This window comes from Haemaphysalis longicornis, unplaced genomic scaffold (genome assembly GCF_048455015.1).
Source record: "Haemaphysalis longicornis isolate Haplotype H1 unplaced genomic scaffold, Haemaphysalis longicornis Haplotype H1 scaffold_187, whole genome shotgun sequence".
Classification (NCBI taxonomy): domain Eukaryota; kingdom Metazoa; phylum Arthropoda; class Arachnida; order Ixodida; family Ixodidae; genus Haemaphysalis; species Haemaphysalis longicornis.
This window is the reverse complement of record NW_027526286.1, coordinates 387,034-413,325: the sequence shown is the minus strand read 5'-3', so window position 1 is coordinate 413,325 and position 26,292 is coordinate 387,034. Positions and strand designations below refer to the sequence as shown.

The 26,292-nt window shown below is 48.9% G+C and overlaps 1 protein-coding gene across 1 annotated transcript; it reads left to right on the top strand.

Moving 5' to 3' along the window:
- The first annotated feature begins 3,365 nt into the window (after positions 1-3,365).
- Positions 3,366-15,462, top strand: LOC144166711 (uncharacterized). Its single transcript, XM_077696225.1, has 2 exons — positions 3,366-3,741; positions 14,261-15,462. The coding sequence occupies exons 1-2, from the start codon at positions 3,457-3,459 to the stop codon at positions 15,233-15,235; spliced, it is 1,260 nt and encodes a 419-aa protein (XP_077552351.1). The 5' UTR covers positions 3,366-3,456; the 3' UTR covers positions 15,236-15,462.
- Positions 15,463-26,292: the final 10,830 nt, after the last annotated feature.

Below are 26,292 nucleotides of genomic sequence, written 5' to 3'. Positions count from 1 at the left end.
AAAATCAATTCGAAAGTGCTTTCCTCCTCTCTGCACCCTCGCCCAGTTTTGTGGCGTTTTCGTGTGACGTCAGGAAGAGATGAGCTGGCAGTTGTCTGCGCTACTGCACGGATCGCCGACTTCCGACAGAGTAAGGCGGCCGAGCGTTTAGCTCGCCGGCCGGCCGCCGACGGGTCGTCGCAATTCGCTCGCTCAGTTGAAACTAGCCACAACACGTTTGGGAATGGAAGAATGTGCCCTTATTTACTTTGTTTGTACAATGTATCAAGCTCCGAGTTCGGGTCGCTCCACACAAGCGCTGCACAAGTGCACATGCGACGCTTCGCTTACTGGTACGCTAGTAGGAAAACCTAAGGCCACTTGAAGGCTGGAGAAAAGTCTGCGAATTCAATATAGGTACTAAGGAAATAAAATCAACTGAGGCTTTTATCGTACAGCGCAGAACTATGGAGCAGGAAGCACTTTTTTGCGCTGGGTGAACAAGCCCAGCGGTCAGCAGCACGACCCCACATCTGGGAATGCTTTTCCGTCTAAGAAATGCAATTGATTGTGAAACTTGGGGGTACCCTTACTGCACGAGCGCTTTTCAACAAATAGTCACATTACTTGAAATACTAAAAATAAACAAAAATGTAAACTGGTTGTACATTATATACCTTATATCCTATATCCTATTATATCCTATATCCTATATTCTATTATATCTTATATCCTATATCCTATTATATTCTATATCCAGCCTCGGCAGCGATGCCGATGACATCGCTGTTTTTTGTAGTGATAGGAAAAGTGTGAGTGAGGTGGTGAATGATCTAAAGCGATTTTGCGAGTTGTCTGGAAGTGCAGTTAACTGGAACAAGTGCATAGGATTTTGGCACGGTGACTGGCAAAGTAGGCCAGTGTTTTTTTAGAACATCCCTTGGACGAAAACTCCGGCCAGGTATCTGGGCATCCCACTTGAAAACTACCAGGACGCTAGAGTGTACTGGGACGGAAAAACTGATAGGGTTAGAGAGAAATTAACACAGTAGGGAGGAAGGGATCTGTGAATGTTTGCCCGTGCATCAGTATGTAGTGTGTTTGCCGTTGCCAAGGTATGGTACGGAACACACAACGGCTGCACAGAGTGTTCGCGGTGCTTTTGTGGGGCTCAAGTGGGAGCCCATGAGTCGAACTAATTTGTTTCGTTTGGTGAAAAGTGGTGCATTGGGACCGACACATTTGTTTATCCGACAAATAGCTTCTAGATTTATATTTCTGAGAGATCAGAGAGATGCTTTCTACGTACTGTGGTACAAGCCCGACTACGTGATGTTATTCCAGACTATGTAGTTTCAACTTCTGAAATGCGATGTGTACGTGCGTGTGGGTTCTTGCGCGAAGTCGTGGATGTTTTTAGGATTTTAAAGGATAGGTTTTTCTTGGAGTATTTGAGTAGTGTACCACGGCAACGTTTGTACAAAGATATGATTGATGTGTGTCTACGTGTTGCTGTTTATCGTCAGTTTTATGCAGTGTGTTCAGGAAAAGATGTTCTAAAAAGAGCGATACGAATGCCAGTACGTTCATCTGTTAAATCTTTCTTCTTTGGTAAAACCCTGGCCGCAGGAAAAAGGACTATATGTACACCCATGGACAATTACGTGTCCAGTATGCAAAAATCTGGAAACAATCGAGCACATCTTTCTGGACTTTTGGGATGCGGTGTTCCACTGGGACATCCTCCGACGAACAGTGAAAAAAGACTGACCATTCGCCTGATGGCATTCGCTTTTTGCACGTAAACAATGAGGGAGGCGTGCCCTATGATATGTTCATGGCACTTAGTCTGCATTCTATGTGGAAAACTCGCATGGCGGTTCAAAATGCCGAAGAGGATGCTCGCACAGTGCGAGAGTACTTTATTGAAGGCGTTGCTTATATATGAGAAGTTTACAGTGTCATGCCGGAAGAACCTGAGTGGTTACGCATTCTGGATATTCTAGCGCATTTTAAGATATTTTAAGCCACTTCCTTCAGCCGATTGGTGGCTGGAACCATTAATTTGCGCACTGGGCAATGTGTTTTATGTTGTTTCCAAGCAGGCAATATAGAAAAAAAAAGCTGGCTCGTGGCCGAGTGGTCTGAAGAGCTGAGATTATTGTTTTGCAAGTCGCAAGTTGGAATCCCCGAGGGTACAGGCTTTTTTTTTTAAGTTGATTTTTTCGTTTCGGCCGATGTTTTCTCAACTGAGTTCACCCTTTTTGGGCCGTGACGTTCACTGCTCTACGAGCTAGTTCGCAGAACGCGCGCAGGCTGAGACTGACGTGCTAGCGAGTTCTCGTTGGCGTGATATTGCCATAAGCACCGACCGCTTGCGGGCAGTGGGCACAGGCCAGAAACAGCAGACCCTTCGCCTGGTGCGAACACGCTTTTAAATGCAGAGCATTTCTTTAACTCACGATGTCACCCGTTCTAGGCGTCCGTAGTAGTCCGCATCGCTCGCAGGTGCGCCCTCTCCCCCGCTCCTCCTAGCCTACTCTCCGCTCGCATCCGCTCGTCTGCGATGACGCGGAGGGCGTTCATCCACTGCGTAAGCCTCGGATAGGGATTGCTACGATTCCACGCCATCCTGGGAGGCTTATTTTAGGCGTTTTACAGCCGACAACATGGCAGAAGCGTGGTACGACGATTACAGAGATATCGAGACGGCCCATCCAACATGCCGTCGGATGTCAAGCATGTTGTTTTCCAGAACCGAAACCGAAACTTGTTTGAATAATAACCTAGGACATCATCCAATCAAGGTGCATCTCCTCCTGTCATCACAGCCTTTAGTTAGTGCGGCCACCACAGACCGCGCATAGTAGTTTTTCTTCTTTCCAGCTTTATAAAATAATTACTGACTGATAAAACACATAAACGATGAAAAGTGGGGTAATTTGTGCCTGCCTATGCAATGCAAGCAAAACCGGGAGCTTGACAAATTCACTTCAGTGTTCCTTTAGGCGTTGGATATGGGGACCCCAGTACCGGTCTCTTCTTGGCTTTTTGCGTGCAACTGGTGGAATGTTGTACCTTTAAACCTCCCTGTTAAGCCGTAGGGCAATCTACCGCATTAAAAAAAGAAGAAAAAGAAAACAGCGCTCCTTCTTTGCCGAAAAACATCATTGCAGCGTGCCCGCAGAGTTACGCATTGCCGCAATGGCATTTACTTAAACATTCTCCCTTTTCTATGTTAGAGAAAGCAGCAAGCTTCATATGATTGTTCAGGCAGTTTCCATGGGCGTATCGAGCAGACGTTGACGGTGTGCACGGTGCAGCCATCGCAGCATATCGAGGGTTTTATCTCAGAACGCACAGAACTCGCATCAGCCGCCGACCCCTAAGAGCGCCCGATTGTTGTCGTGCTGAGCAGACGCCCTCGCAACGAGCTGGGTGGCTGCATACGCCCTCCGAACCTGCCAGCCAGTGAACATGGCTCACGGCAGGCAGGAGTTCGCCCTGGTTGGATATTCGGAATACCTCGAAAGGAGGCCCCTCAAGTTCGTGGATCCCATTCCATCGTCCAGAATCTGTAGTGCGTGTGGCTACATTCCGAGACTGGCCTACACTCTTGTGTGTGGCCACACCTTCTGCCAACCATGCTACGAGTGCTGCACGACCACTTCGGAGTGTGTGTGTCCGCTGGACGGGGATGCTTGCGACAGAGACAACGTCACCGGCAAGGAGTACCCGGCCGAACAGCTACTGAGACGCAAGGTGAGGTGTAGTGCCGGATTCACCACTTATTCATGGGACAGAGGCATGCCTCGTTTAGTACTTGAAACTTGTTTCTGGGTCATGTCTGTGAGCCTTCTTGGTCGTGTCAAGAGGGAATGTATTGATAATTTGTGTGCCTAAGTTAGGCTTTTTCTCCAAGCTTCTTCTTATCGAAGTGCTCTTGCCTTCGGACGGGGACCACCTGCGGGGCATACTGTGATTTCGATACTTTTTTGGAAGCGAGGCGGGCGTTTAAACACAAATACGCCCCTTTGTGCTGTGAATATCGTAGGCGACAACTGGTACAAAGTGATTTCGGTATATGAGTTTTAACCTTGCCTCCAGCCTTAAACAAATTGGAATTGTCACTCTGCAAGACTTTCATTTTGTTCCGAGCGATTGAAATTCACCAGGAAATAGATGCTGGAACTGCAGGACAGGAGAACATCGAATGAATTCGAGGCAAATGACTTTTAAGCGGTGCATTTGCAGTCTAGTCCAGAACAAAGCGTTTCGTGCGTACAGGTTGATACAAAGAAACATGAACAACCGAGCACACATCCCCCATTATATACGGCGACATCTGGCTGCCTAGTTCGAAAGGTTCGCAGACGCGCAGGCCTTTCACACGTTAGAGCGCACGGCCTGGAACTAGGCCGTAGGACTACTTACTTCAACGCCACTGTATAATGTTAAATACGATATTCTTTCTATGGCTCCTTAAAAGCGAAAACGTGTCTGTTTGTCTGTGTGTCTGCGCCTTCATTCAGCCACCTGGCAAAAAGTTCAACGAATTCTTGTACCAGACATTTATATCGGCAAACATATTTAGTCTATAACTATAGTGGCAATGTTAACTCTTGTCAATATTGTTGGACAGAAAAAGGCAGTCGGCAGATTTGAGGAAAAAAAAATCAATAAATAGTTCGTATTTTTATTGTTCTTTTATTTAAACATACACGGCTGTTTGATTATTGCGACCGAAACAAATATACGTATTGAAAAACAATGTTCTGCCCCAAAAATAAAAAAGCCGCACTCGGCGCCTCCGCGGGGCGGAATTTGAAGAAACCTAAGAGTAACAAAACGTTCGAGTTGATGGGACGGGAACAGTGGAACGCGGCGAAGTGGTATCCTCCACTGTGTTTATCGTTGAGGAGCGAGACGGTATCGCAAGAGTGTGAGAGATTGGCGTGGGAGATAAACCAGGCAGTTACATCGCGGGGGAGTCAGAAAACTATCGTCTTTTGACATATGGAGCGAAGTGAGCAGATAGATACGCGGCCCATCTTTTTACTCCTGCATTTCAACGGCTATGCATAGGTAGCAAGATGCGAGCTGCGGGCCAAACTATTGGTATCAAAGAAACTATATTACCCTTGCGGTGCTATAGATAAGACGTGGTGGTCGTTGTTGATTAGATCCCCGCACAGACGCTGTTCTGCTGGTGCTGTTTACTCAAAAGAGGATGGTGCAGTTGGGGGCGAGGTCGAGTTTGGTTACTTTTTCCTCCCTCAAAAACACCTCCTATTTGTGGAAACAAGAAGGATACGTTCGCAGTCATGCATGCTGCGACTTGGCGCCACGGTGTTTGTAAAATGTGGAGCTCAATAAAGATGTAGCGTCACTCCGTTCAGAAGGCTTTACATAGAGCTGCAAACTTGAACACCCTGAGAAACTCTCCCATGCGGAAGCTTCTAAATCCATCGACAAGATAAAGCACCATGTAACGTAGGCTGTGCGCTTCGTCTTTTGTGCGTTTTAGTATCTCCGTGTACCTCCAACCAGTTTGTCACCAAAGCGCACGGGTTAGATCCCCGCCGAGGTGGCTGCTTCTGTGTGAAATATAGCATATTCACATATTTCGCATTGACATATTTTCAGTCAATTGATAGCGGGGTTTAACGCACCATCGCTACACCCTGGCTATCAGGTGGGCCGTAGTGGAAGGCCCCTGAATAATTTCGACCACCAGGGCATCTTTAACAGCGCCTAAATGAAGACGCATGGGCGTTTTCGCTTTTCGCCTCCATCAGAAAAGCAGCCGCCGCTACAGGGGATAGAAACCATCATCTCGAAAATTTCAGTCGGTTAATTCAATACCAATGAGCAGCTGCAGAAGCAAGCTGCGGTCCAACCGGTTATGCGTATCAGAAAAAGCCTATCTTTCTTGCAGAGCTAAATCGGAGTGCTCGGAGTTATCCTCAAGGGGTCATCGTACAAACGCTGCTCTGTTGATGCTATTGATGCAAACACGGAGTGCGAAGCTAAGCGCGAGGTTTTGGCTGGTTTTTGAGCGAAGCTCGTTGTGGCTGACTTGCGCCGTTGGTGGGGGCACACGCCAACCACTTTCCTGCAAATCCAGCCTACTCAACGTGCACTAATGACGAGGCCATGATGATGATGACGACGACGCCATTCTATATTTTCTTGCGCACCCACTTCGGGACTCTGGCCAGGGATAAATATTTACATGCTGTGCGGGCGCAGCTCTAGCGCCTTCCCATTTCGCAGTTGGATCAGGTGTGCGCGCGCACGTGTCGCGCTATATCGCGCCACAATTAAAGCCAAATCGGGAAGTCCACCTTCTTACTCCGCATTGACAGGCCATGCGTGATTCACTCCGTGACGCATTCTTGCGGCATGATTGCTTACATCGCGGGGACTCCGCATCGCCCCGAAATTGCGATGGTACAAAGCGATCATATGACGGCAGCATTTTCGAGCTAAAGATATGTTGACTCATTTGTGTCCTGAGATGTAGCATCATGGACTGCACCACTTGACCCTGTCATGATTTTTCTTTGTATTTTGAGCATGTTCACGTATGCGCCCTCCTGTATATATATTTCGATACGTGTAGTAAAAATTCAGTTGATGTCTAGCGCTAGTCCTGTGTGGTTTCTACTTTTGTCCCGTCCTTACCGCGCTACTTAACCATGTTTCACTGTGTCGTGGAAGCATTGTGATGGTGTTCCGAAATCCAATCGTGCCAAAAAAATTGAAGGAAGCTCCCACCAACGCGTGAGGCCTGACGGTCATCATCATCATCATCATCACCAGCCTATCTACGCCCACTGCAGGGCAAAGGCCTCTCCCGTTATTCTCCAATTATCTCGGTCCTGTGCCAACTGTGACCAATTTATCCCCGCAAACTTCTTGATCTCATCTGCCCATCTAACTTTCTGCCGCCCCCTGCAGCGCTTGCCTTCTCTAGGGATCCACTCTGTTACCCTTAATGACCAGCGGTTATTTTGCCTTCGCATTACATGCCCTGCCCACGTCCATTTCTTCTTCTTAATTTCTACTAATATGTCTTTAACACCAGTTTGCTCCCTGACCCTATCCGCTCTCTTCTTGTGCCTTAATGTTACACCTATCATTTTCCGCTCCATTGCCCACTGAGTCGTTCTCAATTTAAGTTGAACCCTCTTAGTGAGCCTCCAAGTTTCTGCCCCGTAGGTGAGTACCGGTAAGATGCAGCTGTCATACACTTTCTTCTTCAGCGACAATGATAGGCTGCTATTCATTATCTGAGAATGTCTGCCATATGCACCCCACCCCATTCTGATCCTTCTAATTATCTCTGCCTCATGGTTGGGATCTGGGGTCACCACTTGTCCTAAGTAGATATATTCGCTTACCACTTCCACTGCCTCACCACCTATCTCAAACTGCTGTGCTACCCCGAGGTTATTGATCATTACTTTAGTTTTCTGCATATTAATTTTCAGGCCCACGGTTCTACTCTGTTCGCCCAGTGCGGAAAGCATGCTTTGCACTTCGTCCCCCGAGTTACTTAGCTAGGCAACGTCATCAGCAAATCTGAGGTTACTGAGGTATTCTCCATTAACCCTTACTCCCACCTGTTCCCAATCCAACGTTCTGAATACTTCTTGTAAGCATGCTGTGAATAACATTGGAGAGATTGTGTCTCCTTGTCTGACACCCTTCCTTATAGGTATTTTACTGCTCTCCCTATGGAGGATGATGGTAGCTGTAGACCCATTGTAGATATCCTCTAGTATTCTTACATAATGCTCCTCTACCCCCTGGTTCCGTAATGCCTGAATGACTGCTAGGGTTTCGACCGAGTCAAATGCTTTCTCATAATCTATGAAGGCTATATATAGGGGTTCAGTATACTCAGTGCACTTTTCTATCACCTGATTGATCGTGTGAATATAGTCCATTGTTGAATAACCTTTACGGAACCCTGCTTGTTCTTTAGGTTGACTGAAATCTAAGGTTGCAGAGATTCGGTTAGCGATTACCTTGGTAAATACCTTGTAGACGACTGACAGTAAGCTGATCGGCCTATAATTTTTCAAGTCCTTCATGTCGCCTTTCTTATGGATTAGGATGATGTTCGCGTTCTTCCAAGATTCCGGTACCATTGCGGTCATTAGGCATTGCGTATACAGGTTTGCCAGTTTTTAAAGTACGACTTCTCCGCCATCCTTCAAGAGGTCTGCTGTTATCTGATCCTCACCAGGTGCTTTGCCCCCTTTCATTTCTTTCAAAGCCTTCCTTACTTCTTCGGTCGTTACTGGTGGGATGTCTATCTCCTCTGAACTACTGTCTCGTTCAACATTATCCTGTATGCCCCGGGTACTGTACAGATCCCTATAGAACTCCTCGGCCACTGTGAATATTTTATCCCTATTTGTGATGACATTGCCTTGCTTTTCCTTGAATTCATACATCTGATTTTTCCCCACGCCAAGACGTCTCTTCACTGCTTTCCGGCTACCTCCGTTCTTTACAGCGTATTCGATACTCTCCATATTATACCTCCGTATGTAAGCTGTCTTACGCTTATTGATTAACTTCGAGAGCTCGGCTAGTTCTATTCTGTCAGCTGCGTTAGAGATTCTCATGGTTTGCCGTTTCCTGATTAGATCTTTCGTCTCCTGTGAAAGTTTACCAGTATCCTGCCTAGCCATAGTGCCCCCTACTTCTACTGCACACTCCGTGATAATGCGTGTAAGGTTGTCGCTGGCTTCCTGTCCTGTCCTGTCCTGTCGCTGGCCTGAAGGTAGCGAAGCTTTACGCAACCTTAACGACCGTTACTACAGTTCAAGTCCACGGTTACCGCCGATCTACTTCTTCGCTGCCGCAACGACCTATACTCCTTCGTTGTTGCTATTAGTGTTAGCCTCCTTCATTTTTGGAAGTGATAGCCATTGGACATCACCTTGGAGTGGCGACCGCTATGACGTGTACTCGTTCAGAGCAAGTGGCGCCACGACTGCGGCAAACGCTCGAGTTCTGGTTCGGCCAATCGTGGGCAATCTCCGGAAGCGGATAAGTTTGGATTGACAAACGTGCGCCGCGGACGCTTTGCGGTAGCCGCGAGGTAGACACACGCGAGTGCTCGGGTTTCTTGTCTTTTAGATGCGGAGAGAGGGAGAGAAAGGATAAACATCTTTAATTTGGAGCTTAATGGTGCAGGATGGTGAGAGCATCACCGGTGGGGGGGGGGGGCATCTCTTGCTCGGGGGGATGTCACTTGTCCGTGCCCCGTCCGCAGCGCCTCTGATGATGATTGTGGTTGGATGCCCCTAGGGATTGGCCAACCAAAACATCCATTACGAGATAGCTTCGCGTTCAACCACAGTCGTCATCTTCGCGTAGGGGAACCGCAGAAGAAGAAGAAGGAGAAGAAGACAAAGCTGCGAAGAGGAGGGCGTGTACGTTGATCTCAGCCGGTGCACCAACGTCAACAACCTTCACCTCACCAACGCTGACGGGGACTACCGATTCTACCACAGAGAGGACAACATCGACAAGAACATGATGAATGAGTTTTGGCGCCTCGAGAACCACCGCCTACTCACCGTAACACAACATTACTTGTGTGCTTTTGCCACCGATGTAGATCCGGACGCGGAATTCCCTCTGACGCTACTAAACACCAGATCACTCAACAGAACGGCGACACAATGGAACCACACGGAACCCCCATGATGCTTCGCGTCCCCATCAGGGTTTCCCACGGGAAGATGGTGTAAGTTTTTTACCCTCCATGCGGTCACCGCAATCTTCGCCAATCTCACTAAGTGGGTATGGTTGGCCTGACAAAGTTGCGGCGGGGACGCTTGGCGGTCGCCGCTAGGCACGCCCACACGAGCACTCGACCTTTTCCTTGTTTTCTGAACTGCCCGGAGGTAACTGCGAGTCACGCGCTCACGTGAGCTCCTTATTTTTAACTGCGGACACAAAAAAATACTGATTTGCTAAACAGCTTCGCTGTTAAAAAAGCATTTCCCGTAGCCGCAATTCAATCTGAGTCTCTCGCTTTATGAAGCCTACATCTATCCAATTGCGCCTTTCCGACAAACGACGGTAGCTACAGGTTTACACACGATATGCTGACACAGTTGTGTACGAAAAAAATATCTCGGTTGCAGGCGTTAAGCTAATGGCACGAAGCTTGTAGTATGAGAAAATGTCTCGAGAGGAAGATACAGTTAGAGGGAGAGAGAAATTCTGATCAATCAAAGTTCATAAAACATGACGCTAATGACATTTCGCGGTATGCAAAGCATTAATACGCCTCCACAAGAAGGATCGATGGGAAAGAAGATATGGTCATTGTGCATGGAAGGGAGCGCCATACACCACGTGGCGCCTTGGTCTCGGAGGGTCCCCTTCTTTTCTGAAAAGAAATCACTGACTGAACACTTATGCTAACGACTCGCGGAGTTTTCCGTCCGATTTGGGTCCCTCTAGCATACTCGCAGTCTATTTGACGTTTTGAACAGAGTGGCACAATTCTGGTTTTTGGCTTTCACCGCACTGAACCGCGTCCACCCGTTCCCACCAGAGGGAGTGCAGACCCAAGAAACGAACACAATCGCGAAGGAGGGAACATTCTGGTTCAGTGTTTAGTTACCTGGTGCTCGAACAGGTTATTTTCCGCCATGTGCCCAAGAATGTCCCCAAGTAGTAGGGAATGTTGCATGGCAGGAACACGTGCCCAGGTGTCTGCGTTTTGTCACATTTGCTGTAGGGCAAACTAAGCTCCAAGATTCATGCCGCACCATAAAAGGCAACACTCCGGTGTGAAGAAGCACGAAAAGTATACCTAGGAAGCGTCGAAGGTGGTGATTGCGCTTCGTCGTCGACACAAACGCTACCCTTGGTAAGCCGCCATGCATGCCGATATTTGAGCCTGTGATTTGAAGTGGCCGAGAAATATAGCATGAGGGCAGGCACGCCAGCGGAAGGAAATTTATGTGACGCAAATTGGTCAATTCAGGTCGGACGGGAAGCAGATCGCTCAACGGCTGTAGTACTTGGGCACAAGACGAAATGAACCACCGGTGGAAGTTTAAGAGCCCGAGGGACTCTCTCAGCTTGCGGAAAGATGTTGGAGCAGGAAACTTCTTGACGGATTCCACCCTCGATTCCAATGGCATAATGCCTTCAGGAGTGATGTGGGGGCCGAGGAAGTTGAGAGCCTCGACACCAAACACGCACTTTTGAGGTTTCAACACCAGAACTTGTTCATCCAAACACTGAAAGAGCTGGCGGAGGTGCTGTTCGAGCTCGCTAGGAGTTCTTCTGGCCGCCAAAATGTTATCCAGGTAGACAAAGACGAAAGGAAGACCCCGGGTGACTTCATCCATGAACCTTTTGAAGGCCTGTGCTGCATTTTTCAAGCCATAGGGTATACGGACAAACTCAAACAGGCTGAATGGAGTTGTTAAGGCTGTTTTTGGTATGTCCTCCTGTTCGACGGAGATTTTGTGGTATGCCGCTATGAGGTAAATCTTGCTGTATGTTTGTGCCTGCCAGCCGCGCACTAAAATCGCGAATGTGTGGCAGAGGATAGTGGTTCAGCGTTGTCGATGCGTTCAAGGCTCTGTAGTGACCGCACGGGCGCCAGTCGTCCCCGTCGTCTTTAGGCACCATGTACAGCGGCGATGAACGGCTACTAAACGAAGGGCGAATAATTCCAGCTGCAGCATATGCTCGAACTCACTGCGTGCAGCTTGAAGCCTGTTGCTAGAGCCGTCGTGGCCGGGCGGTGACTGGCGGCCCGGTGGTGACGATGTGGTGAGTCACATTCAGTTTCACCGGTTGTTCCGTGTTGCGGGGCTTGGTGAGAGAAGGAAATTCGGCCAGGACGTGGTGGTAGGCAGATACTGGCTGGAAGGCGCAGATGCCAGATAACCAGATGTTTGACCCCGAACCACGAACTTTGAGGGATGTGTTTTTATCCTTGAGGCAATGGTCATGTACACCCACATCCTGGTTGAAGTGGCTCAGAAAGTCTGCTCCGAGTATGGTGAAATTAACGTCCGCCACCACCAAGACCCAGCGAAACTGGCGCATGAGTCCGACGTCTGTTGTCAGCGAGCGAAAGCCATACGTAGCGATGTCAGTATTGTTCACCGCCTGCAGCGACGATATGTTCTTGCTACGTCGGCGATCCTCGGGGGTTGCCAGGACAATAGAGATTTCGGCTCCTGTGTTGACCAGTCGGCGGGAGTTGCTGACGCGGTCGACTACGAAGAACAGATGGCTGGGTTAAGGTCCGATGTCGTAAGCCGCTGTTAACGACTGGCCAGAGCGTTTCCCGGAAACGAGCAAGGTTGCGTGCAGTGGCTAGCACCCGTGCCAAAACGACGGTTGCACCAGCAAACTCCGTCCTGCGAATCTCGTGACTGGCTCCTCTAGGAAGAGCTTGGCTGTCTTGAAGGGGATCGGTTGCGTCGTTGCTCGTCCTGTTGGGGAGCGCCAGACAGCAAAAGTTGCTGCATGGTCCCGGAAAGTTGTTGCACTTTCTCCTCAAGGCTCGACAGTCGATATGGTTGTTCGTGTGTTCTTGCAGCAGCTATGGGCGCGAAGTTTGGTGTAGAGTATTCCGTGATGTGATTGGTAAGTTGCGCCAGTCGATCAAGGGACCTCTCATCTGAACCCGCGAGAACCACGCGCACCGCAGGCGTGGCAGAAAACGTTCACGAAGAAGCGGGAACTGGCCGTCCTGACGTGCGTGCACATCGAGTAGTAGCCGCATCCGGTGCAGCAGATGGGAAGGTCGTTGGTCGCCCAGCTGTTCCCGAAATAAGAGTTGTTGAAGTCTGCTTTCTTCAGGCGCATCGAGGCGGACACGCACCGTCTTTTTGAGGGTGTCGTATTCCCCTTGTGGGGGGGGGGGGGGCAGAGGTGAAACCAAAATGTCGATAGCGACGGCGATTTGGGGGGGCAGGGCTGCGGCGACGTGTAGGTACTTTGTTGACTGCGATGTGATGTCCCGGAGCTGAAAACAGACCTCCACTTGGCTGAACCAAACTCTTGGATTCTTAGGGCAAAAATTTGGTAGCTTCAGTTCTGTGGCGAAGAGTGCAGGCGTGGAGGCAGCAGTGTTGTCGTCGGAGCTCATCGCGGTGTGTTCGTTGAAGCGTTGTTCGGGTCACCAATTTTGTAGCAGCCCGGAATTTCGGCTGCTGAAGGAGGCGAGAAAGCAGACGTGGCGCTGGTTTGCAGTTTCGAGACAGGACTGTTTACTTTCCAAAGATGCGTGCGCCGAGAGCTTTCCCCCACGAGGGAAAAAAGGGGAACCCCTGGGTCCTTCAAAAAAGAAAGAAGAAAGGCCCCCCGAGCGAGCAGACGACAAAGGCGCAAGGACTAATCCCGATACCGGCGGTGGCGTCGCCAGTACGCGTCTTCAACAAAGGCGCACTGTTGTCGAGCAGGCCGCAGACCCAGGAGCAAGGAATGCGCGCGGGTGACGAGCGGCTTCCGCTACAGTACCAACCAACCAACCGACGTCTGAAGGAAGGCCGCGAGAGACTTGAAGCTCAGTCTTTAAAACAAAGCTTACTCTCTCTGCCACTTGTAGAGGCAACCAAATCGCTGTCTCCTCCAACCACCATTCGAAAGAAGTAATTATGTACGTTGGAGATTCTTAACACTAGGCCAATGTATACTCTTCACTTTTGAGCTGCGTTTGCCGGCACAAGTTCGGTTGGAGCAACTTTGTTGCTTCAGTCAACAAAAACGAAATCTGAGGCTTCCGTGTTTAACAAAAAGCACTAGGGCATTGAAGGCTCAGCCACCCAGAGTTCACAAGAGACACAAATAAATGACAGAATCTAGCATTTCTTTATTGAGCGCTTCAGACTGTTGGGGGAAATGGTTGTGGGGCTGGTACGGCTGTGTCACAATGACCAAGGCCAGAAAGATGGGCCAGCCGGACGTCGGACGCAACGTGGTACACTTCCGAATCAACCGCGGGGACTGAAAAGAGCTGTACAACTTCTGCGTTAGCACAGAAGATAGGCACCCCACTTCTAACTATATCGCACTACAGCAACATATGCGCCACGTTGGCATTAAATTTTTTTCATGCAAAATTTTGCGACCCATACAGGTTGGCTAATGGCCTGGTCTAGCCATTAGCCCAGCTGGCTACGAACGCAATGCAAGAAAGTTGACATGTAGAAAAAACATACACAAATATGTCGTTGTCTTGTTTTCAAACTGGTTGTGTCTTCTCTCCACGTAGGTTCACTGCTGGAACGAAGCGAACGGCTGCGCTGTCATCCTTGCTGCTTCGCAGATCGCCGAGCACGTTCGCCAAGACTGCAAGCACCACGTGTCCCGCTGCCCTGCGTGCTCGGCAGATGTGCTGAGCCGCGATGTATGTGCACACCTGAAATTCGGTTGTAGAACTCTTGTATTGCACACTGCAGCTGAAAACCCACAAGGGACTAACAACCATGAAAGTTCACATTTGGTAGCATTGGAAAGACAGGTAGAGCAGCGAGCCCGCGAACTAGATGTCAGGCTTGCGCAACTGTCCCTTGAGAGCGGCTCCCACAACGAGAAACTTGTTGAAGTGTGCCACAACATTAATTATTTGAAGGAAGGACAGGCAGAACAGTTTGGAGCACTTGCAGAAAAGTTTGAACGAACATCAGTCCAGGCTATTGATCGGTTAGATCGGAACGTAGCTGAGATAAAAGCCCTTTACACCGAAAAAAGCGAAGCCCTGATGACCGCCTTATACTCTGTGCTGACGTCGGTTCCAAGTGACCCAAGAACGCATCAGTGGGTTCTCAAGGGATATGGAGCATTAAAAAAAAAGGCCCTGAAAGAAGGTTTCTCTCTGAGCATGAGCGACAGAGTATATCTACGTCGCTACCTAATGTCTTGGGGAATCATTGTCAGAAAAAATGGCGACAGCGTGAATCTTCAGTTGGGGATTCAATTGCACGAAGGTAGAGAGGACGAGTTTCTTGAGTGGCCATTTACAAAAAAATTGAAGCTCAGCATCATTAACCCCCAGACGCGAGAAGAACTGCATCGTGTCGGGACGCCGGGTTCGTCTGAGTATTGCAGGGACTGTTACTGTAGACCGATAGAAAGCAGCAACACCCCCATAGGTTTTCCTGAAACCGCGATAGATCTGGGAGACATAGAAAGCGATGGTTACCTAAAGGGAGATCAGCTGCTGCTAAGGCTGGAGGTTTTCTTGTGAGGGTAATAATGGGGGAGCGGTTGGTGATGAAATCCTGCTGAGACAGGACAGTCCGGGCATAACAGAAAATTGTACACCTACACGTGTGTAAAAAGGCAGCGTTTTAACTTTTCGTGTGCATCGTTATTGCGATACAAACACCAATCTACGTGAATATACAGATACGGAAGGTAAAGCACAGTGTGATTAAGGGTAGACCTAGTTCGGAACGGCTTGCTCGAAATAAAGTTCGCAGAAACATTTTGTTCTGTGCGGTGTAGTTTCTTCTTTCGCAATCAATGGGGAAAACTTCGTGTTGAGAAAAAACATAAATCCCCAAACATTTAACGGTTTATTGGGTTAGAGGATAAATGAGAACACAATGTGTCGCTCTCGATACATTTAGTTGGGTAGACTAATAACAAGATAGTGACTTCTGAGAGCCGTAGGCATTGTATCAAGAGGCATAGATAGTGAATAATTGCAAGGAGGACTTTTGGCAGCCCTTGAACATGCCTCATGAATGCGTACAGGCTATTGAAGAATTCCAATTTGGAGTTACCTCATTTTAACAGCGGAGATATTTAAGCCAAGCGTTATCACTAAGGCGCACCAAAATACCTCGCGGAGCGATGACGTTATTTCGCGACGCCTAGCAACCTCTGGCGCAGCTTCGCGTAGCTTATGGATTGCTTATCTATCCTAGGCATGGCTACGGCGAGCCTACAGGCTCCCGTCAAGCCGTGAAGCCAATGCGCAACAGAAGGCACAAAGGCTCGTGTACAGCTGCGTCATCCAGATTTGTGCGTGCGCTTGCGGCACGTGACGTGCTCGCCAAAGATGCCAAGAAAACACACCGAGTGCGAGGGAACGTCCGCCTCGTGGTCAGTGCCCGGCGTCGTTCAGCTCTACCTTCGAGAACACTCTTCCCAGCATTCGTGGCGTCATCTCTCGCGTGCTGCTGTCTTGGCCAGTTCAGGTGCGTTCGCGCCTGAAGTTGGGCGCACAGACACCGAATTGCCGAAGCCGGTTGCCGCGGGTTGCACAGCGTGCTAACGCGGTTCACTGCGGGAGAGAGGTGAAAGGTTGCGGAAAATACAATCCGGGCCTACCAGCCATGCATTCATTCTGCGGTAAGTACGAAAACCCATGTGAGCTGCAACCTCTTGTTCTCTGGGAGAGGAGCCACCAGCTCTTCGGTACCTCCAGCCTTGTACGAATATAGTGCAAGCTGCACCAATTTTTGTGCGTTCTCAGCATTCAAGCTGATCTACAAGCGCATTGTTCACACTAAAATAAAGAAACTCCAAAAGGACTCCACCTATCGAGCACCCGCACATGGCGCGCGGGCAGATCTATCGTACCATATGGGCTCAGCTATCTCTTGACTCAAACAAATTTCGTCAGCGGCAGACCTAAGGCGACCGATTCTTGTCGTGCTCATTTTTCACGCATGCGACGAGTAGGGTAGCCGCATACGCATTTAGATATTGCCCTAGGAGGACAGGATTTCGCGGTAGTCGGGTATTCGCAAGACCTTGAAAGAAGGCCCCTGAACTTCGTGGAGCCAATGCCTGCGTGCAGGACCTCGAGCAGGTGTGCCAACATTCCGGCGCAGACGTACACTCTTTGTGGCCATGCCCTCTGTGAACCATGCTACGAGAGCTGCGCTGCCACATATCAGTGTGTTTGTCTCCTCAATGTCTATAGCAGCCCCAAAGCACACACGCATAACTTCAGCAACTTACTTACGCTGACCAAGCGAGCGGCTGCTCACCACCCTCTCATTGTACTTGGAGATTCTAACGCCCCGCATACAACCTGGGGTTACACGCGTACAACCAAGAAAGGGAGGCTGCTCTGGGAGGTGGTGCAGGCGCGAAGGCTCGCAATCGAATCTGATCCCACCGTCCCCACTCGGATCGGTAACAGTGCCCAAACCTATACTTCCCCGGACCGGACGCTCTCGCACCGAGTCAAAGAACTGAAATGGCAGTGCACTGCTCACACTTTGGGCAGTGACCATTTTATTATTCAGTCCACTCTCCAACTCGATACCTCACTCGCCCCACGGTTACGGCAAACCCACTTCACCGACTGGACAGCATTCAGGGAGACCTGTCAGGGGCAGGAGCCACCCGACGATGATATGTCGGTCCAGAGTTGGCTTAGTCGCCTTCTTGATATAAGAAAACTCATGACCTCCCTTTGGACCCAGACATTCCTTCAGAAACAGTCAACACGCGTTTGCAACATCTATGGGAGGCTTACACAAGCCTCCAAACGCGATGGCGCCGACAAAAACACAATCGCCGTCTACGACTAAAACTAGCCCGCCTCAATAAAACGATTGAGACTTACACAGCCGAATTAGCCCGAGCTCAGTGGGGGCAATTTTGCGACAGCATGAGAGGTAACCTCGGTATGCGTCGTACATGGGCTATTTTAAGGAACGTGCTCGACCCAACCCACTGTAAAACGACTAGCCGAAATCGTGTTACTACAGTCATACATAAATTTGACGAAACTAACGAGCAACTTCTATCAAGACTCCGGGACCTATATCTAGCACAGGGTACTCAGGAGCCCCTCCCTGTTTACGGGGGCTCTGAAAACTCAGGCATGGACCGCGCAATCATGGTTTCAGAGGTTCGCGCCACATTAATAAAAATTCGCCCGGGCTCGGCACCTGGGGAAGACAGCGTTACCAACAAGCTCCTTCGCAACCTGGATGATCAATCCATCGATATCTTAACGCGCTATTACAATCATCACTGGGAAGCCGGTACCATCCCCCCCGAATGGAAGCACGCAAAGGTCTCGCTCATTCCTAAGCCCGGCAAGCCTCTCGACCTCGCGCATCTCCGGCCCATCTCCCTCGCCTCTTGTGTAGGAAAAGTCCTTGAACATGTCATTCACGCACGATTGGTACATCATCTCACCCACACGGGACAATTCCCCCACACCATGTTCGGCTTTCGGGCCGGACTCTCAACTCAGGACGTTCACCTCCAACTAAAGCCCGACATTAAGACTCCCCAGTCTCGTGTAGACTCTGCAGCGATACTCGCCGTCGATTTGAGAAAGGCTTTCGACCGAGTCTCCCACAAAGCCATTCTGCAAAACCTGACAGCCCTAGCCCCGGGGGCTCGTGCTTACAATTACATTCGCGATTTCCTTACCGATCGCACTGCAGTCCTTCAGATCAACAACCTACGCTCTGACATAATACACCTATCCTCAATAGGTACCCCTCAGGGCGCTGTCCTGTCACCACTGTTATTCAATATAGCGATGATTAATCTCCCCCAGCAGTTGAATAACATACCATACCTTCATCACAGTCTTTATGCCGACGACATCACCTTGTGGACGACCGGGGGCAGTGATGGGCACATTGAGGATATCCTTCAACAGGAAGCAGATGTCGTCGCTGCCTACGCTAGTGGCATTGGACTTGAATGCTCACCGGAGAAAACGGAGCTACTAATCCTTCCTGCTGAACGTACCAGCAGAGACACTTGTCCTCCGGACATTAAAATCCGAGTTCACGATCAGCCCGTTCCCTAGGTGCAATGCCTGAAGATCTTAGGCCTATACATACAGAGCAACCGTGCTAATACCACGTTCATAGCACACCTCACTTCTCAGGTGAATCAAACTATCAATCTTATACGTCGTATAGCTACCCGAAATCAGGGGCTCAAAGAGGCAGAGCGCCTTCGGCTGATACAGGCTTTCATTATTAGTCGCATCACTTACTCTCTTCCCTGCTTGCTCCCTTCGCCCACCGAATTAGCTAAAATTAATTGTCTAATTAGGAAAATTTATAAAACAGCGCTGCAGGTACCTCAGAGCACATCCACTGCCCGCCTTGAATCACTTGGGGTCTTTAACACCGCCGAAGAGTTGATTGAGGCGCATCTCTTGAGTCAGCTCACTCTTCTCACAGCCACGCTCTCAGGCAGAATGCTTCTCCGACGGCTGCGCCTTGACATCCCATTTCTTATCGACGCGCCTATTCCCCTTCCCAGCCACATTCATGAGCTAATAACGGTGAGACCCATAAGACCCATACCGCGCAATATGCACCCGACGTTTCATCGAGCGCGCAGGGAGCACAGGGCGAGGACGTTAACCAAGCGGTACCCAATCACCCCCTCCACCATCTACGTCGACGCTGCGAGATATAGGACCCGTGAAGCTTATGCGGTAGCGGTTATTAATGGTCCTGACGCCCCTCCGCTTGCTTCGCTTACTCTGTACACTAACTCCCCGGCGACCGCGGAAAAGGCGGCAGTAGCCCTAGCCTTCACCCTAAGGCCGCCCCCCTCCATCGTACTCTCCGATCCCAAAACGCCCGTTCAAAATTTCGCCAAAGGAATGATCTCGCCTTTGGCCCTCAAAATCCTTCAAAATTCTCCCACCACCCTAGTCGAGCTGGTATGGACTCCGGCCCATACGCGTGTAAGGGGGAACGAGGCAGCACACAGGGCCGCTCGAGAGCTCACCGTCCGAGCTGGTCCTGGCCTTGAGCCCTTCCACGGAGCCCTATCCGCCCGTGACAGACTTGTTACCTTCAACGACATAACCTCGCACTACCGCCACTCCCGCCGCGAACTACCCCCAGCCGCTCCGACCTTCTCCAACGAAGAGGAACGCCTATGGCGACTCACCCAGACACACGTACTCCCCTGCCCACCTAATCTACCCTTCTTTGTACCCCACCCCTTTGTGCCCCGACTGCGGGTCCCTCGATACCCAAGACAACTGCATGTGACAGTTCCCCCAAAACCCATTCCCCCCTTTCACAGACGGAGAGCACTGGGCGAAGGCGTTGTGCAGCTCGGACCATGAGGTCCAGGCTAAGGTCATCCAGCGAGCTGCAATGGTCACCGGCCGGTTACCACCGCCGGTCACCCGCCACCCAGACTAGCCCAATGGGGCTAGAATAAAGTTTTTTTTCTCTCTCTCTCTCTCCACTGGACGGTTATGCTTCGATGACGTCTGATATCAGCAGGCAGACTTATCCAGCTGAGAATCCACTCAGACGAAAGGTAAGGATGCGTGTTGGGCGATAATTCACGGCTGATTGTTGGGATGTTGAACCTGCACAAAGTTCAAACGTTCGGCGCTGGTGTGAAAAGCCCTCATTGCAATAGGAAGTTGTGTATTCGCCATGGAAGGGCGGTGCATACTAGATGGAGTCCTTTCCTGAGGCACCATTTGCTGAAGCCGTATACCTGGCGCTTTAGACTAAATCCTTCATGGCCTTAAGGTCAGAGAAATTTTCACTTGTTTTGCTGATGGTTGATATGCACCGGCACATCGATTTCCCGAAATAAACAGGAACCCAGCACCCAGTAAAATCGAGGCGGGCGGACTTCTGGAGAGCGGGCTCAACTTACAGGCCGGTATGCGAATGTATGATCTGGGTACAAATTGGGGAAATCAACTAGAGCGCACATCGCACGGAATTGCGAGCCCACACAGTGGCTTTGCTGGCGTCAGCTTCGTACGTAGAGCACCAGTATGTTGGCCCATCTAACAGGTCAGCGCCATCATACGGCGCTGACCTGTTAGACGGTCTGTGATTGTGCAGTAATTTGAAGAAATCGGCCAGCTGTAAGTTGAAATCTAGTCATGCCAAGGTTAATTGAGCGTTTTTTTTTGTTTCATTGAAAGAGGCGAACGTTTGTGGTTCTCGTAAGTGCGCGGAACGTATGGCATTCCTCACATGCTCTAAATGCGCAATGGTCGACAGCGGTCAGGGGCGTAGACAGGACGGGGGCTGATGTTTCGGTGTCAGGACACCCACCTAATTTATGCATTGAGAAAAATTACTAAGATATTGTTTACTTGACCAGCGCAGCCTGCCCTGCTTTTTAATTTTGTAGCGTAACCTACACTGGCCGAGGTTGACGCAGTTTCGCGTGGACCTTGAAGGGCCGTGCTGAGCAAGCGCGAGGAGCATTGGGTTGGATGAGATTGGATTTGCATTGGATTAAGTTGGATTGTATTCGATTGGACTGAAAATTGATTTCAATTGGAGTACGAGTGTGTAAAGAATTGGGCCCACACATAAGCTAATCCTAGACAACCAGGAAACCTAAGAATAACCAGCTGAACCTTAGCTCACGCTACATTTATCCTGGCATAGCCGAGCTTACCACTGCTATTTTTTTTATATTCTCGTTGGCGTATAAAATCCCTCAACTATTTTTCTGGCTGCACCTCTGCTGGCCCTTGTTCGGGGCATACTGTAAGTAGCGCAATATAAGGAAGCACAAGCAATAAACCTACTTGGGCGAGGTGTAGAGGCCACGCAGAACTGGTTTCCCAGCATTAACAGTTATCATGAATAAGCACATGACAACCGCCGCACGTGATTACCACACCACGTCCCCATAATTACCTCTAATTACCGTAGGTAATCGGCCAGCAGACCTCGCTGGGGCGATAACGTTGTTCTTTTTGGCTTTACTCAGTTTTTTTACCAATGTGCTTCTCTATTTCCTCCACAAATTTTCTCTCCGGCAATACTAAGCTTCCAAAGTTTTTTTCTAAATGCCTCGAAGGCAGATGGGACATGATCTACACAGGCGGGTGGCATTTATCAACAAAGCCCCGTTCCCCTGGTGTGAGCATGTGATGCCACCACATTTCTCTTAATGGTGAATTGAGGATCGTGAATACTATGAAGGGAAAGTGTTCACAAGCACAGCCTTTTTTCAGCCTTGCATCATTTTTTATTCACAATACCCTTCAAAAGTATGTGCCATGGGACACGATTTCTTCAGCCTTTTTTGCCAAAAAGGGATTCTAAAAGTTTTGTGTTTACGAACGTTATTATCGTTCTCTTTTCTTGTGCACTGCGGTAATTTTTCTAGCCATCGCGGCCTCTTCCCAGCTCCTGTAGCTAACGATCGTATGATCAACATTTATACGTGTTCATGTGCGCGTATTTCATTGAGCATTGCGATCTTCTTCATCAGCTGTTTTCTTTTTATTTATTTTTTATTTATTTATTTATTATTTATTTATTTATTTATGATACCCTCAAGGCCAAAGGCATTACCGAGGGGAGTGGGGGTAGAATACAGGTAAACAAATAAGGAAAAAAGGATGTACAATATTAGCTAGATCAACGAGAGAAAAAAAACAGCAACTCACAGTCATAACAAGAGAAGAGAAGTTACAGATTCATACAATTTCTACAGATTATACAGATTTATAGACTTTATACTATTATACAATTCGAGCAATAAAATTTCGGAACTGTTCGTTATCAGTAATAGATACAGCACTAGAAGGAAGGTGATTCTATTCCCTACTAGTCTTGGGCAAGAAAGAGTGAAATATGATGATGGTTGTGTTTTTATGGCGCAAGGCCGACTAAGGGCAAAGAGCGCCAGAGAAAAGTTTATTTAATGAAGTGACGTGGTTACCACCAAAAAAAAAAAAAAACCATGTCAATCGAACAGAGTAAAATCACTTAAAGATAATGGTGATGGCTGGTGTATAGGGCCAGATTTGATTATGCGTGATAGGAAATGAGGTTTAAAAACTTAACGTCTGACAAATATTCAAACACACGTTTTACAGAAACAATGGCATCGTCACCTAGAAACAGCGATGGATGTAGTGGGATATGTTGTCTGTAGAGTTCTCTGAAGTGTTTGTGTCGTGTTGTGTGAAGTGCCTTGCATGTGACTAGTATGTGCACTACGGATAGGGCCTCTCCGCACCTGCCGCACAGAGGTCTTGGAGATCCAGTGAGCAGGTGCGAGTGCGTCGCATGTGTGTGCCCTATCCGTAATCTGGCCAAGGCGACTTCTGTGTGTCTGTTGTGTGAGTCAGTTGTGTACCGTCCCAAGTGTGGCTTTATTACGTGTAGTTTGTTGTCTGTCTGTTCGTCCCAGTGTGTTTGCCATGTTCTGCGCAGGTGTTGTTTTATGTGAGGCTTGAGGTCTGTATATGGTACGCTTGTTATGTCGACAGTGTTCCTGAGTGCAGCAGCACCGGCCCTCTCGTCCGCCAACTCGTTCCCAGCGATCCCAGCGTGTCCTGGGACCCAGCAGAGGAGCAGCCGATGCTTCTCCGCATACACCGACATGATAGTGTTGAATACAAGATTAATTATGTGGTTTTTGGGGGGTTTATGCGATGATAATGCGCGAACAACACTCAAAAAATCTGTGTAGATGATAGAATTGGGAATTTGATTTTCAAGGATATGTCGTACAATCAGTAAAATTCCGTACGCTTCTGCTGAAAAAATTGTTGTGTGCACGCTCATGGTTCTGGCTGCATTGAAATTTGGACCATGAGCAGCGCACGACACCATAGTGGAGGTTTTAGAAGCGTCACTGTAGAATTCAGCACGTGGGTATTTGAACTACAAAGAAAGAAAGTGCTGAAGTATTGCAGCTCGCGGTACCCGATTTTTGTCAAGCTTTATAAAAGAAAGGTCACAGGACACAGGGCGAACTTGCCAAGGCGGTAAAATGTTTAAAGAGGATGACCTGTACACGTCTAAAAACGAAGCACTCAGATCCGAGGCTCGCTCTCTCGCTCGAAGTGAAAAAGGCGGAGTAACGGACGGGCGATTTACAAACAGCACAGATGTGGATGTATCATTAAGGACAGGATAAAAAGGGTGGTTATTCTGAGATGAAATTTTAAAAGCATAAAGTAAGTCCATGTACGTTCGCTGGTTCTGAAGACTCCACTTATTACATTCAACATATAGACTCTCGACAGGGCTAGTGCGAAAAGCACCCGACGCAAGCCGTAGCCCCAAGTGTAGTACTGGGTCAAGCATTCGCAATGCTGTTTTACTCGCCGACCCATATACCACACTGCCATAGTCCAAACGAGACCCAACCAAAGCAGTATAGAGCCGTAGTAGGAGTTCTTTGTCGGAACCATACGAATGATGGGAGAGAACCTTCAGGATATTCATTGTTTTAAGACATTTTTGTTTTAGTTGTTTCATATGAGAAATAAAGGAAAGTTTTTCATCAAGAATTATACCGAGGAACTTGTGTTCTTTTTTGACCGGAATCGAGACACCGTTCAGTTTGATGTCTGGATCTGGCCCGATCCCACGCCTTTTGGAAAACACAACACAAGTGCTCTTGACAGGGTTCAGCTTAAAACCGTTCTGATCTGCCCAGCCTGCTAGTTTGTTGACACCAAGCTGGACTTGGCGTTCGCAGATTGACATATTGCATGATTTAAAAGATATTTGCACATCATCTACATATATTGTACAGGAAATGGTTCGTGGCAACGCCTTTCGAAGTGAGTTCATCTTGACAATGAACAATGTGCAGCTCAAAACGCCGCCTTGAGGCACGCCGTTTTCCTGCAGGAAAACATTTGAAAGGGCAGTGCCAACTCTCACACGAAAGGTTCGCTTCGCCAGGTAGCTACGAAGTGTATTAAACATATTTCCCGAGACACCGAAGGCTTTTAGGTCGCAAAGTATCCCGTATCGCCAAGCGGTATCGTAGGCTTTCTCGAGATCAAAAAACACCGTAGCACAAAACTGCTTATGGACAAACGCATCCTTGATATACGACTCAAGGGCGACGAGTTGGTCGTTTGTGGATCGCCCCACCCTGAAGCCGGCCTGGCAGCTCTCGAGAAGACCATTGAACTCTAAGAAGTACACAAGTCTCCTGTTGATCATCTTCTCGAGAAGCTTGCCCAGGCAGCTTGTGAGGGCGATGGGTCGATAGCTGGCGGGAGAAGAAGGGTCCTTACCCTCCTTCAAGAACGCCACTACAATAGCCTCCCTCCAAGATTTTGGGATGTGCCCCGAAAGCCATATGTTGTTGTATAGGTGTAGGAGTGTTTCAAGAGTGTCCGGGTGTAGGTGTTGTATCATGGTGTATGTAATCTTATCTGCGCCGGGAGCTGAAGGTTTACACGTGCTCAGTGCAGCCCTCAACTCATAGAGTGTAAATTCAGAATTGTAACCAGATTTTGACCTGTTATTGTCATGTAGGGACTTCTTTTCACAAGTATTTTTATGTTTCAGGAAAGTGTTTGTGTAGTGTGCAGAGCTGGAAACGTGTTGAAAGTGTTGTGCAAGAGTGTTAGCCTGGTCTTCGAGTGTGTCCCCTGTTGTACTGACCAGGGGCAGGCTATGTGTATGTTGTCCTTTAAGTTTGCGTATTCTTGTCCATACCTTGTGTGCATCTGTGTATGAGTTAATGGATGTAAGGAAGGTGCGCCAACTCTCTCGTTTTGCCTCACGGCGCACACGTTTGCCGAACGCCTTGGCCCGTTTGAACAAGATGAGGTTACCCGACGTGGGGTACCGACGAAGGATACCCCACGCCTTGTTCTGGGCCTCTCGCGCCCGCCTACAGTCCTCATTCCACCACGGCCTCCGCTGGTTGCGCGGGGCTCCAGAGGCGTGGGGAATGGACTTTTCGGCGGCGTCGAGGATGTGCGCCGTGAGGAGTTGGGTAGCTTCTTCAACGTGTAGGTGTCCTATGGATGTGTGGTGTAGTTTGGATGTCTCTGTAAATGTATTCCAGTTAGCTCGTGCTTCATTGAACCTATTATGGGAAGATGGACTGCTTGGGCCTTTGCCTATGTATGTGAGTGAGGTGGGGAAGTGGTCACTGCCATATGGGTCAGTTCCCACTCCCCACTCGACAAGAGGAAAGAGAACTGCGGAGCCAATAGCCAAGTCAAGACATGAGTATGTGTTGTGACCTATGTTATGGTATGTAGGCTGTTTATTGTTGAAAAGGCATGCTCCAGAAGATGTAAGGAATTTTTCTATCAGGCGACCTCGGGCATCCGTTCTGGAAGAGCCCCTAAGAGAGTTGTGAGCATTAAGGTCGCCTGTAAGGATGTATGGTTCGGGCAGCTGGTCAACCAGCGCCTCGAAGTCGGAGCTCGTAAGTGAAACATCAGGAGGAATGTATATGGAGCATACCGTTATCAACCTATTAAATATTATTAAGCGTATTGCTACAGCCTCAAGGATAGTGTTCAAGGTGACAGGGTGGCATGCTAAGGATTTCCGGACGATTATGGCCACACCGCCAGAAGAG